Raw genomic sequence first — 15654 nt, 5'->3', positions numbered from 1 at the left:
CTAATGGCTGCTGCAAGTGATTTACAGCTTGGATATGTAAGCTGTACTAGTCCGCTTTCTAGAGTCTATGCAAAAATTAATGTGAGCTGTAAGACAAAACATTATGGAAAAATTGTAATATGTAATTCTAGCCCTTTAGCATGTATTTACCTGTTCAGTTAAATTAATCCATCAACTTTAAAATGAACCAAGAGCATTCAGCCTACGTTTTCCAGCAAAATCCATGTAATCTTTTCAAAGCATCTTAGGTTGCTAGAGTTGCAGAGGTACTTCAAATGTAGATTTGATGTAGTCTCTTAAATGGACTTGAGATGTATACAGATCTGCTTTCCATTTACAGAGTAACGTTGTGTTGTTGCTGGATACAAACAACGGTGCTCTTCGCCGGCTTTTGCTCTTACCAGATACTCAAGAGACTCCAAAGAAAACATCTTGGTGGAGCAGCAAGGAAGAGATGGTGAGGAGTAGTACCTAGCTATACCATACAAAATTAATGTGGCAGTTAAAGCTCAATATTGGAAAAACTGCTCCAGGATGGTTTCTCTTACTGTTTTTAGGGCCTAAGCACGTAATTGTTTCTTCCTGTGTATATTGAAATGCCTTACAAAGAAAATAGCACTGTTACGGAATACTGATAGATGTATAAACAAGTTATATTGTCCGAGGATATGTATTTTTTTAAAAAAATCCTTCTTTGGAGTAGAACTGGGAATAACAGAACATTTTATTCCAAGGAATTATGTTCAAAATAACAAACTCAATTATGATGCAATTATATGACTTGGGACAAGGGGGGATAGACAGCATTTTGAGAGGTAATAAATGTAGTGAATTATTCTAAGTAAAGGAAAAATATGGTACACTTCCAAAGGAGTGAGGAAAACTCACTGAGATTCATCTAACAAACCCTAACTGCTGTATGACCTTTTTTATAGAACAACTACAAAATGTGCCGAGAGTTTTCACATAAAAATTGGCTGGTGTTCTACAAAGAAGAAGGGTGAGAGTTAAATTATATGCTTTTATTATACTAATTTTTAATAGAGCTCCTCATGTGCACCTATATCTAATTATTATTTTCTTGGCTTTCAATTTTACAGGAACCGCCTTATTGTACTGGATGTACTGGAGGGTCAAACTCATACCATCTCACTTCCAATCGATCTCAAATCTGTTTTCCTGGTGGCTGAAGATCGGTGGCTATTGGTAGAAAATCAGACAAATCGGTCAGTTAAGCCTGGTTTTTTTTATGGTATTATTTCTTGTTTGTTCAGGTTATGTTTAGGAGCTTCACTCCCGATCTGAGACCTTATGTTGCCAGGTCCTGTATGACCACCAAATAAATTAGCAATATTTGAACCTTCAAATCAATGTTTGTGTGCACAGGTGTCTCATCAGAGAGACAGAAACGTTGCTTTTTTGGCTTGCATGAATGGCTAGATGTGTATAGTTGGTGTTTAAGAGGCAGATTTGGTGATAGTGCAGGTAGGCATGCAAAGTAAAAAATGCGAAGGATATACCTATCTAAATTCATGCCTCTGAAAGTCTAGAGTAGATAGGACTGTATGCATATTAATTTCTGTTTTTAAAGAGGTGGTATTGATCTTTAGAAATGAGAATGTTAGTGGACTTAGCTTTGAACGTACAGCCCCATAGTCCAGGATTACCACCTGCTTGCTTTTCTTCATAGTCACATGAAATAAATATTACTTTGCTTTCTTATTTTTATATACATGCACAGCAAATAGAAGTGTGTAAACAGTTACCAGAAGGCAAATTTGCCTCTGGCTGGCTTACCCTCTCCTATCTCACAGATGCTTGGTGTATCATATTTAGTTGTAGAAAAAGGTGTTGATAACCTTGTTATATAAACATAGAATGTTTTTTTTTTATTTCAGAAAATTAAAGTCCTTATTTAAAGTTACAGGTTTAATCAGGAATTATTATAAACATGTATCCTTTACAGGAAATTTCTTTTAACCAAGCGTGCCCAGATGGAAGCTGAAGACAGTGAGGTTTGCCAGCTGTATGCGCTGAGTGAAGAGCCAGCTGACACAGGATTTGGCTTAACAACAGGTATTTAATGCAGGTTTGACTTGCTGGGTTTTCTTTTATCATTTCTGTGTTTGCAGCTGCACAAACAAGGCTCTTTTACTTTAAAGGTCTGGGTAACCTTCTTTCTGATTTTTTTTTCCCTCCCCTTATCAAGTTTGGTTAATAATAGTATTTCACAAAGCATGACATGTTCCATACTCAAGCTTCGGGTTGTTTGAATGAAATATCTTTGTTTCATTGTAACATTTAGTAGCCTCAGTCATGGACTTTTAGGGATACAGAATGGAAAAGAACACAAGACAGCTAGGCAGGAATTAGAACATAGGAGTAGAAGGGACCTAGTATGTTGATAAGTCCAGTCTGAACACTGTTGTAGGTGTGTTTCACATGCTCAGATGAGCTAGAGGACGTTTCCCAAAATATGGGAACCCAGAAATATGTAAGGATATATTTTCCCAAACATGTAATAGGCGCACGTTTAATACAGAACAAAAGCCACAGTTTATAAAAGTGCTCAGGAGGCCACTGAAACCATCACACCTGTATTATAAAATAAGGGAAGTCTGTTTGTGAAGCATGTTTTATGCTACAGAGAAAGCCAGAAACCACCAATGGTCATCATTCTGCCCGGTAAGAAAATGGGATAACATGTCTACCTTCAGAAAATGATGGCGTTTTCAAAGCTGAGCGTTTGGTCAAGGTACACAAATCAGTCTACCTGATTTAATACCACTAGAAGTATATGTGCATCCTACCTAACAATTTATAGGCTTTGGCCTATCCACAGTGTGTCTGAGAGAGAGAGAGGAAAAAAAACAAAGAAACCACTTTATGTGCATTAAATGGGGAAAAATTTCTTCCTGGTCCATGTGGCTGAATAACGTAAGTATGAAGAATGAGATTAACACAGTGTAAGCATTATACAAGCAAATATTACTGGCAAACAGAAATAAGGCTTATTTTACTTAAACAACGTTAAATTGGATACCAAGGACTTACCACAGCTTAAATATCCAGGATCCTTTTTATCTGTTGTACAGTTTACTCTGTCAACTTATCAAGCTCCATCAGAAAGCAGTAGTTTCCTTCCTCCTCCCACCTTGTTTAGAAACCATTATCGAATATCATTCCTCAGATGGGTAGAAACCTTATTATGAATTCCAGTCTAGAAGTATTTGTGAGCAATTAATAGCTGCCTGCTTTTTGTGCTATTTTTATCCTCTATTACCTTTTTCTTAATCTTCCAATATAACAAGTCGTCATATTCCGTCTACCCTTTTTCCACATCATTCATCAAACCCGGAATGTAACATCTGCAGCTTGTTCTCACTCTTGAGACAGAACTTGTGGAGGGGAATTAAGAAAATGTAGACCAGTTCCAGTTTTCCACTGCCCCAAACCAGTAGCCCCTTCATCCTCTGAGAGAGGAAAGATTTTCTCCTGCTGCCAGGTAAAAGAGATAACCTACTGATTCAAGAGAAGCAGTGTATGCTGCAGAGGTAAAGATACTGGGTTTTGACTGTGTTGGTAATTTGAGGCAAGGTAAAGGGCTGTTGCATTTGCACAGAATAAAATTCGGTTTTCCTTGGCTTAAGAAGAAAGAAAAATAGACCATTATTACCATAAATCTGTTACAAATAACAATATTTGAATGCAAAGCTAGAGACAGCCACCAGGAAATGTCAAATTGACACTTACCTTTGCAAACTTACATTTTGCTTCTTTGTGCATTTGCATTCTAGCAATCTTTAATAATATGATCACATGCTGTTCTATTCCACAGGCTTCCTCCCTCATTTGCACAGTAGAGGGCAAAATTAAGTGGTACAAGCAACCACAAAACTAGTATTTCCTGATATAAGCACTTAACTTTACAAACATAACATTATTTCCTGACTTTTATGTGTGTGTGTTATAGTGTGGTATAATCAAATTTTCTCCTTTTTACTAAAACTTGTGTTCAAAACAATAGCAATGATAGTGCTTAGCACTCACAGAGTTAAGAGTGTTTCCCTCTACACATCTGGGCTTAATGACTTTCATTTTGTTTAATTTCCCTCTTTAGCGTCAGAACTGTGCGCGCCACATGCAGTTTCAAGTGACCAGTTATCTTCAGAAAACCTCACTGCGGCTGTGGGACAAAAGATCAGCTCCCCCAACAGGATTTTCTCAGATGAACATAATTATGCTACTATTGTTATTGGTTTCCCAGACCTCTTGGTAAATACTCAGTGTTATTATACTACAAAGTAATATGATCCCATTCTGTAACCAATTGAGTAGCTGTTTACCAAATGATATGGAGGAAGAAGGGAATAACAGTAAATGATAAATTTGTAGAATGTTCATTATTTGTTGGGGTAGTCTAATCTAAAGGGACTTCAGAGGAGTTTGAAAATAATAAAAGAAACTGGGTAACATAATGTTCAGTGTAGACAAAATTCATTGTAGGTAAATTTCAGATACTGCTGGTTAGAGGACTGTTTTGTAAATCATGTATTTTGATAGATTTTTAATTAAGTATAACTACTCAGAAAAGTGATAGTGATCTTGGACTATTCAGTGTGAGCTTTTGCTTGGGTGTGCAGCATCTGTCAGGGCTCTAGATTTAAGAGGAAGAAACAAGATATAGAAAATAGAAACAACTTCACTATTTGATGTTGTGATTAAGTATAGATACTGCATGTAATTGTGCTCACTCTGTTTCCAAAAATCCTGTGACATAAATTCAAAAGGACCAGAAAGGAAAGTGAAAATTAACAGTTTACTGACTAAGGCTATAGGAAGGAGTGGAGATAAACACAGGGGACATAAGAGGTGCATTTAATTCTCTGAATGTATTCATATTTGCTGTTTGGTGATACATAAAGTGGGTGGTGCTTATGGAATAAATGATTGTGTGTCATATTTGCATAATATGTTGGTACAAATTAGAAAATTTCACCGTTAACCGGAATGAATTTTGGAAAAGCCAAATGACAGAAAAAAAAACTCTGAAATCCAGAATGTTTCAGGAAAATACCATTAAGACATTGCCTGTGTCTTTGCCGTTAATTTTTGAGTCTTATGTGATTTAGATTTATATTACCAGATTGATATATTACACTAGCTCTTCATTTCCTGTGTACATTAAAAAACAGTTGTGAGATCATTATTAGGCGGAATAGGCAGCCTAGAAGAGAGAGTGCTACGATGCTACACCCCTCAATACTAATACTGCTGCCAGAGCGCTTTGTTCTCCCAGATTTAGACTGGTGCCCCTTCTTTCCAGATATGTGGTTTTAAGTGTTTGTGTGAATGTGGAAGGATGAATGCTAAAGGTGAATGCGAGGGGTGGAACAAAACTGCAGATATCAGACCCCTCGCTGCCCTAAGCTCAGGTGTTGATGGGGTAGATGTTTACATGTGAGGTATCCAAGCTCTTATTTATAGTAGCAGAGCTCAGCTGACCCATTGTAGAGATATGAAGATCAGATCATTTACTCTCTAGACCCTGTTGACTATGTGGGAGATGAAGCATCTGTCTCAGAGGTAGATACCTGCATTTATGTCGCTGAAAAAGGAGATGAGTCTGAGTCTTAGTGTCTGCTTTTGGATTCAAGACTGAAGTATCTGTTTGCATTTATCTAGAATAATGAGAATTTAGACTGTAATAACAGTTCATTACATTAAACCCTTCTATGTAGTTTGGTTCCAGATGAGTCTATTTCAATGCTTTCTGTTCCTTGTTCAATATAAAAAAAAAACGTTGATTCAACTCCAGATCATCAGCCTGACTTCCTGAAGCGTGTATAGATGGTCTGCTGTTTGCCATTCCTTTATAGGTAGTTTTAATGACAAAGTAATCCAGGTCTTTTCCTTGTCCTGTGATGACCTGAGAAGTAACCACAGTAGCTACATTTGATTTAAAATTGAATGTGAAGTGGAACTCATCAAGAAAAGTTTGTTCTTAGTTTCAGTGATGGAAACTTTTTGTTCAATAGAATCCTTCTCTCTTGCAGTCTCCGAGTGAGGTGTATAGCTGGAAAAGAAACTCCTCTCTGAGTCGCAGACATGCTTCTCCTTCTGATCCATTTTATTATGGAGCCCGGAGGAAAACAGGAGCTGCAAAACAAACCAATTGTGTAACTTTATTGTCTTCTAATCAAATAGTCAGAATTTTAGCACCTGGAGATGTGCCTTTGAAAGACATTTACCCAAAAGGTAAGAGGTTCATATACTTCTTCTGCAACAATTATACACCGTTGTTTCTGTTTTTTAAACTGCAGTCATTCATGAAATTACACAAAACATTTTTAAAGAATCATTAAGCAAGTATCTGAGGAGAAAAGAGAGTAGTTGCATACATTTTGCTGATTTTAAAATTAATTCAGACTTTAATAAACTTGCTAAATTGTACTTCTGAGGAATTAATAGGCTGCCTACACTGTGCATGTTCCAGTAGATGGGATTTCACTCTGCTTGCACTGGGAACCAGTACAGTGATGTGATTGTGCCAGTTCAGCAATGAGTCTGCAGCAGTATTCCCAGCCTCTCCTTGGTGCCACACAGACACCACAGGTTATAATTATAAGAAATGCCTTATTTATCAAACCAATTGCCTAGCTCAGTTTTGTGTTGCCCTCAGGGACAATAGGAGAGGCTACTAGAGAGTGCCTGTGAACCCAGCCGCTTTCTTCTGTTTCTTTCCCCTCATACTTCCTCAGCCTTAACAATTGTTTTATTAGGGATGTTGGAGGGGACATCCCTACCTCAGCCGTTTAATCTCCTTTTATGGACTTATTGTCCATGAATTTGTCTGGTCGCTTTTTGAACTCGTCTGTCTCTGCAGCAAGTTCACAAATGCACTAGTCTTTTGTGATGAACACAGAAGCGCCCTTCGTTATAGCACTGCAGGTGCTATATTGCTGTGCAACAGTTCTGCATTCATCTTATCTATCCCCTTCATGATTTTGTAAACCTCAGTCACATTTGCCCTCCGCCTTCTCTCCAAAGTGAGGAGACCAAGGCTTTTTACTTCTTCTCTTGTCCAAGAGCATGAGGTGTAGCAAAACTATCCTCCACTTGTACACTGGTAAGACAGGTGCAGGCTACAGACCTTCAAATATTTTTGTGCTGCCATGCCAAGCTTTCTGTTACCACTGTATCTTTACCGTCTTTAGCCAGAGTGACTAAAAAATGTCCTAATTAGTGCCAAATCACAGAATTTGAGAGTTATGCATTAATAACCTTTAGAAGTCTCCAAAGAAAGATCACTACCGAAAGAAAAAATATGAAATATTTGTTTACGGTAGACTGGGAAGCTTTTTGAATTAATGGAGACAAGCAGCTTTTCCTGATTTGTGTTATATGTGAACTCTTCATTTTAGAATAAATTGTTTTATTTCAAATTAACCCACTTTTCAGAAATAAGCAATTTAATATATCTGCCCTCATTTAACACAAATTAACTTCCCTGTGTAGAGAATGCCTTTTACTTATTACAAAAAAGGATAGAAAAATAGCTGGCTGAAAACACTTACTTAACTGAAGAAGCAAAATCAAGGATATAAACAGGATAGAAAAATAGAGTTACCTAGATCTGCATAAGAAAGGTTAGCTTTTAAAAGGTTGAAATTGAATAAAACATAGAGTTGGCATGAATATGTTCGAACTAATTACACCACCTCAAGCTGTAATCCTGTCATACTCCATAAGCTATTAAATGATCAGTCTGGGTCAATTTTTTGCAGGCATTTAGGTGAAAGAAGGCATCCCGAAGTGGATGGTATAAGCATTCAGAAGGGAAATCTTCTGAGCTTTTGTTGAATTAGTTCGCTAATTTGGGAGGGAAAGAGGGATACAGTGCTTCCAAATGAGACCTAAAACTGAGATCTTGAAGCAGGTATTTGTAAAAACATTTTAAATTGCTGTGGTATATTATCAATTCTTAGCAGTAGAGTAATGTAATTAAAAATCGTGGGACATTTTTCATGAAGGAAAGAAGTTCGATACCAGTGACCTGAGCGAATTCTGTCTGAGAATTGGCATCTGTCTGACTGAGCTAAATCATTCAAATCAGCTGAACAAGATATTAACTTTTTTCCCTCAAGTATGGTGAAATTTACTCATGAATAGTGATCGATAGCTTTAAATTTATAGAAGACTTCGTGAGGTATAGTTTGTAATGTGCTTTGGGGCCGTTTAAGTTGAAAGATTCAAGGCCTTCTTTAAGATCATTATCATTGATTTTTCTTTTCTAAATCACATTTGAATTTATGAATTGCAGAAATTGATCTTAACTGAATCATATTTAATTTGAGCTTGATGATATGGTTAAATTAGGCCTGAGCAGGACTCTAGGTTTTCTATTAAGCCTTTTTTCAGGATTTCAGACATTTTTCATTTTTCAGTACATGGTTAGTTTTCCCCATGGAGGAAGAGCTACGCGTGGAGTCCTGCAGAGACCAGTGCTACTCAGCATGTTCATGAAAAACCTAGAAAAATGAGTGAACAATGAGGCGAAATTGTTCGGTGATGATTCTGGGTGTTATTCATGGTAGAATGGGTTCACCGTGAAGAATCACAGGACTACAATGCTGACTATGCGGTAAAATGGCAGACGAAATTCTGTATAGATAAATATAAAGTAATATAAGGAAGGAAGGAAGAAAAACAATCCTAATTCCCCATCTAAAGCGGTGGGCTGTGAGCTGACAATTACATCTCAGGAACATGATTTTGGGGTGATGATAGATAGTTCAATTAAAATATCAGTTCAGATCTCAGGAGCAGTCAAATGGTAAGAATTATTAGGAGAGGAGCAGAGAAAAAAGAGAGAAATTCTTTTTGCTGTTATCTAAATCCATGCTTTTTCTGCATCTAGTGCTGTGTGATTTTGGTCCCCCGTCTAAAGGTGGGAGATAGATGAACTGGGAAAAGTTCAGTCAAGGGCAACAAGAGTGAGCAAAGCTACATCAGCGAAATCTCCTGAATGTGGAAACAAGATGAATAAAGAGGCATATGGTGGAGTTTTACAAAATCACACATGGCATGGAAATACGGAAAAAGCAGTAATTTCACAATCTGTCAGTACCAGAGCTAGGGGGCAGCAGATAAAGCTAGTAGGAATGTCAAAATATAGATTCTGCATCCAGCTCCTGGACTGGAACTTGTTGGTGACTGGAGGAAAATACGGAATATGCTTGCCTAGTTCTTACACTTGTCAAGCTCTAGCTACTCTTGGAGACAGGATACTAGGTTGGAGGGACTTAGTATTATCATTGTTACGCTCTTAAATTGATGGCATGAATCCAAGATCTTTCCAAGTGAAAAAGGGGAGAGAGAAGGAGAGACATGCATTCATGTATGCACTTGGAAGGTGAAATTATAAGAGCCTAGTTCTTACTGTGCCTGATTCAGATCCAGTATTTGCAACCCCTTCTGCTAGGCTGTTGTTTCTTCTGGAGTTTGCCTCTCAGTCTTACTGATTCACAGACTATTTAATTGAATGTAAGTGTAACTGCTACCAGTAGCTGCTCCACATACTGCTATGGAGCCTTGGACATTTGGGTATTACCCGTTCCTGTCTTTGCTGCGTAACTCAGGGTGGCCCACAGGTGATTCCTCTGTGCTGATGTTTTTTGCACTGGAAACCTGTAGTTATTTACCTACAAATAAGTTGCATAAAGCTTCACTCTTAAGCCTTTGGATCGTCTCCTGGGAGATGATATAGTGAAACAAAGGCGTCTTATGCAGAGTTGAACGTATGGCAGCCCTTGACGTTCTTGCACTAACTTCTTATGTTGCCTTGAGAAGTTGTTTAACATTTTTGCTTCAGTTTGCTTATCTATCAGGCTTTTTTTCCCATCTTCTTGGACAACTGGTCAGTTCTGGCACACGGCCTTCCGTTTCTATTAATAATTCAAGGTACTCAGCCAAACTCTAGCACACTCCAATGCATATTACCAAAGCTGTTCCAGGAACAACAAGCAAAGAAATTGTTTCCTTTATGTTTTCTTGGAACTGTAAACTAGGGTAGTAGTTATGTTTGAAAAAGAAACTATAACAAGTAATAATTTCCCCAAAGACTGCCAGATAGATATATGGCCACAGAATATAAACTCAGACAAGATCATGGCAGAATCCAACAAGTACATATTAATGTTTACTCTAAAAGCAAGGCTATAGAAATGAGGGCTACTTGAGGGCAAATATTTACTTTGCTTCTCAGCAGTCTCTATATATGAATTTAAAATAACAGACTATTGCTGAGTGTATGCTCTCCATTAGTTACTGGAACGATACGTAGTGTAACACACAGAATTACAGAAATAACTTAAATACGTCATCTAGTCCACCTATTTGTATAGGAACAGGATGACACATGTTTAGACTCTTCTTCACAGATGTTTGTCAAACCTTTATCTTAAGAACCTCAACTGAAAGAGATTCTAAAGCTTCCCTGAGTGGCCTATTGCATTGCTTTGCTGGCCTTATATTATAAAAGCTTTTGCTAGTATCTCCTGTCATGTATTTGTTTCCTGCAGTCCTTTTTTTTTTTTTTTTTTTTTTTTTACATACCAAAAGTTAATCCATTAAATTTGTCCCTGCAGTCACTCTGTTCTAAACTTCTCACTGCAATCTTTGTCACCCCTGGGATTATCTTGTGTGTTTACCTTTTCCTTTAAGTCTGATGTCTCACGCTAGGCGTAGGTATTCTTCTCCCTCCGGCCTCAGCAGAAGAAGAATAGTCACTGCACTTGTTTAGATCATGTTAATATATTCATATTTGTTACGTATTACATATTTGTAATATTTATATTAATGCATTCATGTTAGTATAAAGCCTGTTTTGTTTTGTTTTGTTTTTCCTACTCTGGCAGCAGCATAGCACCATGGATTTGTACTTTGCATGTTGTTCATTGTAAGATCTTTGACCGCCATACTGAGACCTGGGCAGTTTTTCCTGTGTTGCCTTTAAACATTTCCTTTCCCTTTCTTTAGCTTCCTATTCTGCAGTCCTTTATGTTTTTATAATTTGGTTTGATTGATTTGTGTTTTCTCCCTAATCTACCAAATTAATTTTGAATTCTCATTTTATGACTCTACCCCATCCTGTTCAGTGCTAGATCTTCATCAGAATGTTTAATGTGCATTTTATTCTGCATTTACCACCCAGAGAGAAAGCACATTTGTCAACAGTAACACAGTCTAGGCAAACCAGAAAGTGCTGTGCCACCCACACACCTGTAATTTTTCCACCATTTGTTTTTGCTCTGTTTTTGATATTTATATTTTTACAAAAAATCAATAAGGTTAGCAGATATGGTACTGTAGCCAGCCTAGGGGCTCCTGTGGGTTATTCTTCATTCGTTTGAATGTTAGATCCCCTTATACCGCTGATGTTACTGCTCTTTTCTGTGTGTGCTGTATACGAGCCCCAGTAGTTCTGCAGGTAGCAACAGGCTCTCCTTTAGCTCGAGCGTATGAAAGATATGGCGTTCCAGATGAAAATGTAGAGTTTTATCTGTTGAGAATGACATTTTGTATCCATACCATGCAGTGTAATTCAGTCTTCTGGTTTCCCTTCTGCAAAGCTTAGTCCTGTTCTCCACGCAGGTGAAGGCCATCTCCTAACTGCAAGCCACTTCTGAGCCCAAGCAGAGTGTGCTCACGTGTCTTCAAAAGCCAGTATAGAGAGACAGACACGCACGCACGCACGCACAGGCTCTCTCTCATATATTTCTGAGGGAGGAAGCCTAGTAGTAGCAATAAATAATCATTAAACTGTCTCATAAACTAAATAGTAAAGGCCTGATAGTCTAGGGCTGCTTTCTATAAATTTGTTGAAGTCTTTGCGTACGGAGAATCTACCTAGAAGAAAAGTGGTTCAGCATAAGGCTGAAACAGTTTTAATATTCAGGTGGGAATTATAAACACACAGATTTGAAATGTTCCTCAGTACACTTTTTAAGTCAGACATACAGCTGACATTATCTTCTGTGAGAGAAAAGAGCAGTGACTTGCAATAATGCCTAGTCGGTGCTTTTGTGAGTAGGACTATATTTGTGTGTAGTTTTGACATCTGCTGTACAAATACGTTGCTCTTTTGCAGTTGTGCCTGCGTAGTTGCTCAGTATCATAATAGTAGAACAATTCAGCGTTTGCAAGTTACACTCCTGTGTTGAATGTGAAAGCTTATCATTTTCTGGCAGGTACTGTATAATGAAATGCTTAAATTCAATCTACTAAGTGCAAATGCAATAACCAGTTAATCGTGCAGCAGGAAAATAACATGTTTGTTGATTTTCAGATGTCACTCCTCCACAAGCTGCTGGGTACTTAGAAGTAACAGATCTCAACTCAAAGAAAATCAAATACATTGCTATTCCTAGGTAACTGATTTTATTGATTAAAGCAGCCTCTTGTCTTACAGGAAGAGCAAACAGAATTTTGTGTTTATTATTACTTCAGGATAAACAAATATTTCTTCTGATATAGAAAGTCAGTATCTACTTCATATCAGATTGCTGAGTGTCATGAGAATAATTCATACCCAGTGTGTAAAATTCTGTAACTACTGTAACATATCGTTTGTCAAAATTTTATCTATTTACTAGCGGAAACCAATGAAAATTGGTTAATTAGTTAATTAATTAATTAGTTAATATCAAAGGTAGCTTTGTCTTCTGATTTTCCATTTCCTTTTCTCTTTCCCCCACTTCGACCCACTTTAACCTCTGCCTTCTGTCTTTCTGTTTTGCCGTTGGTTTATGCTACCTTTCTTTTCCATTTTTCTACATCTTTAGGATCCAGCAGAGACAGGCAGAACGATCCTGTGTTAAATGTTAGGAAACTAGGAATCAAGTTCTGCTTGAATATAAAGTTCACCTTTGAAATCACTTGTACTTCCTGTGTTTTAATATTCCCTTGGTAAAATATGCATTCCTTCCCTCAGAAGAGTTTTGCATGATAAATAGAGTAAAGTAGCCGGCCTATATGGCTTCAGTATGGTTTTAACATCTACCTGTCACCATTGCAGAGTGTATTCACAAATATTTTATAATTTAGAAGCATATTTGGGTTACAAATTGTCATTTTCCACAATAATAATATTAAAGATTTTTACTTTAAATAGAAGCCTGTCAACATCTCATGTTTAAAGAGCACATGTATGAAACCCACACTTCAGGAATTTTATACTGAATCTTTTTTAGAATCCTGTCCACTCAGTGTTATCTTTGACAGTATTATTTGAATCTCTTTTAAATGAATTCTGCTTCATTAATCATGTCAAATTGCTTAATTAATAGAGAACTAATAAAGGCTTCATTAGTTGTTATTTACCTCTACTCTTTGTAGCACATATAATTTTTGGACAATTTTAATTTCTTCAGAAAAGGATTACTTTTTGTATATTGAGTGGGTTTCATTGAATTACTTGCACCCTTAGCACAATCTTCCTTAAGGAAACATCTTTATTTCAGAACTGGTATTGACTTTATAATTGATCTATTGGCCTACATCTTGTACAGTCATTCAGAAATGTAGAGCATTAATATAGAGATAGAACAAGACTTTTCTTTACAAAGAAATTTTATTACAAATTGCAAAGCCAAACTTCAGCATCATAAGCCCTAACCTAGTATAAGGATTTAAGCTACTTATCACAAAATAAACCTAAGCAGAAGTCTCGATTGAAAAAAAAAAAAAAAACAACTTCCATCAGGAAGTGATAAATAAAGTGACTTTTCATATAAGTGAATAATTCTAAGTGAAAACCTAAATACTTTCCTCCTTTCTGCAATAGTTAGCATGGTCAAATGCTAAGATACCTTCTTTTCAGTTGAATTATTACACAGCAATTTCAGTCTTAGATCGAGGCATATATGTTTATCTTACATGGGGGTCTCTTTCTTATAAATTTTCTTCTAAAATAATATTTTTTTTCTGACCCTAGTTCCCAATTTCAAGCTGAAATTAATAAACAAGACGTAAGAAGGTTTTTCAGTTTCCCATTTTGAGTATAAGCGTACAAACTAGTCAGGAAAGCATCCCGTCTCTTAGGGAAACACTTATACATGTGGTTAGTTTTAATTATATAATTAAGTTCCATACATTTCATTAGGGATTCGACCTAATGATGTTTTCCTGAATCCAAGTGTTGCTGCTTCCTTTCTCTTCCACAATTATGAGCCTAGTATTAATTAGTGCCAGTTGTCAGCTCATTGTGTGTGCCATTAACAGTACTGAAAAAAGTGCAAAGGATCTTTTCTACTTTATCCAAATTTGCATTCATATTATAAAGCTGTTAGACCCTGTTTCAGCGGTGTTTACCTGCAAGTTGACTGCCTGTTTAAAACAGTGCTAAGATTCGCTGCACCCAAAGTTGTGCTGTCCTTAAATGAGTGTTTAAATCTTCTTTTTTTGTTAAAGCACTAGAGAGAGATCTCACTTTAAATTGAAACAGAGATATTTTCCTCAGTGTCCAGGTCACGTTCTTTCCTTTTTCTTCTGTACTTTCGTATTTCGCTATAAGACGTTGTTTAAATTTTCTGTGTACTTCATAATTTTCTTTAAGAACTCATCTCCTTGAGACAGATGCGATATAGCAGTGGGTTAGGCAGCATATTCCCTTTCAGCCTGGTCTTTTATACTGCTTTCATTATTACACAAGTATCTTTCAATCTCATCCGGTTTCGATAGGTGACATGTTTCAGATAAATTAGTGTGTTTGCAGGGCTTACTTACGGTTCCTCTTGGAGTGGGCATATAGTTTATTTTAATTGCCACCTTATCTACATAAATTTAGAAAAAAAAACCTCACCCTTCAGCCTCTTTTTAATTGCAGCTTTGAGATAAATCACAGTCATTCTTGTTTTTCAGATCAGGATCTCTCTCTCCGTATACATCTTGGCTGTCTAAGATCTCAGACACAGATGCCCTGTTGGCACCTCTGGGCAAAGTAGGTCTGGTTAGTGTGGACATGGGAGGTGGCGTGAGACTTTGGGAGACAGGACTCGACAGCCTGCAGCGTTCGCTGCAGGACTGGAGGAACATGGTCGGACAAGAGGATGGTCGACCTGTACAGGTAGGAGTTCACAAACCTGAAGTGAAAAACATTTAACAAAATGGCGCAAATTAGTTTTCAGTTGGGAGAGGGGGTGGAGGGAGAGCTGTATTGAAAAACACTGTGAAGTAGAAATATATTTACAAGAAAAATTGAATAGATGTCTTAATTTAAAAAAAAAATCAGTAGCTCAATAAGAAGGCTTATTTGTGACCCCTATAATTACAGTTACTGACTGATTCTTTATCTTGCAGTATTTGTATTTTTGCCAAACTCCAGTGCATTTAAATGCAAATTAATTCTTTGTCTCATGTTGATTTTTAACTGCAACTTTCAAAATATAAGATAGGGAAATTAATTTTAAAGGAAAAACATATATTTTTCCAGGCTTCATGTTTTTGGAAAAGGGATTATTGGCTTTATACTTTAGAAAAGAAACTTGAAACCCAGGTGGAAGATGCCTTGCGCTCAGAGTAGCGTCTAACTGATTTTGAAAGTCCTCCCAGCTGAGCACAGTTACATGAGTCTCAATATAGCCATGTTCTCAT

At 37.0% G+C, this 15654-nt stretch overlaps 1 protein-coding gene across 1 annotated transcript in view; it reads left to right on the top strand.

Annotated features, from left to right (window-relative positions):
• Positions 1-15654, top strand: part of VWA8 (von Willebrand factor A domain containing 8) — a 181202-nt gene that overhangs the window by 130471 nt on the left and 35077 nt on the right. Inside the window, exons 30-37 of the mRNA XM_068929726.1 lie at positions 341-457; positions 936-1000; positions 1101-1226; positions 1967-2076; positions 4121-4275; positions 6057-6258; positions 12350-12431; positions 14923-15127. Coding sequence (XP_068785827.1) covers positions 341-457; positions 936-1000; positions 1101-1226; positions 1967-2076; positions 4121-4275; positions 6057-6258; positions 12350-12431; positions 14923-15127 — 1062 coding nt within the window. The remainder of the gene's footprint in view (positions 1-340; positions 458-935; positions 1001-1100; positions 1227-1966; positions 2077-4120; positions 4276-6056; positions 6259-12349; positions 12432-14922; positions 15128-15654) is intronic.

The sequence above is a fragment of the Struthio camelus genome, chromosome 1, assembly GCF_040807025.1.
Source record: "Struthio camelus isolate bStrCam1 chromosome 1, bStrCam1.hap1, whole genome shotgun sequence".
NCBI lineage: Eukaryota > Metazoa > Chordata > Aves > Struthioniformes > Struthionidae > Struthio > Struthio camelus.
The sequence above is the reverse complement of the archived record's forward strand: the minus strand, read 5'-3'. Positions and strand labels throughout refer to the sequence as shown.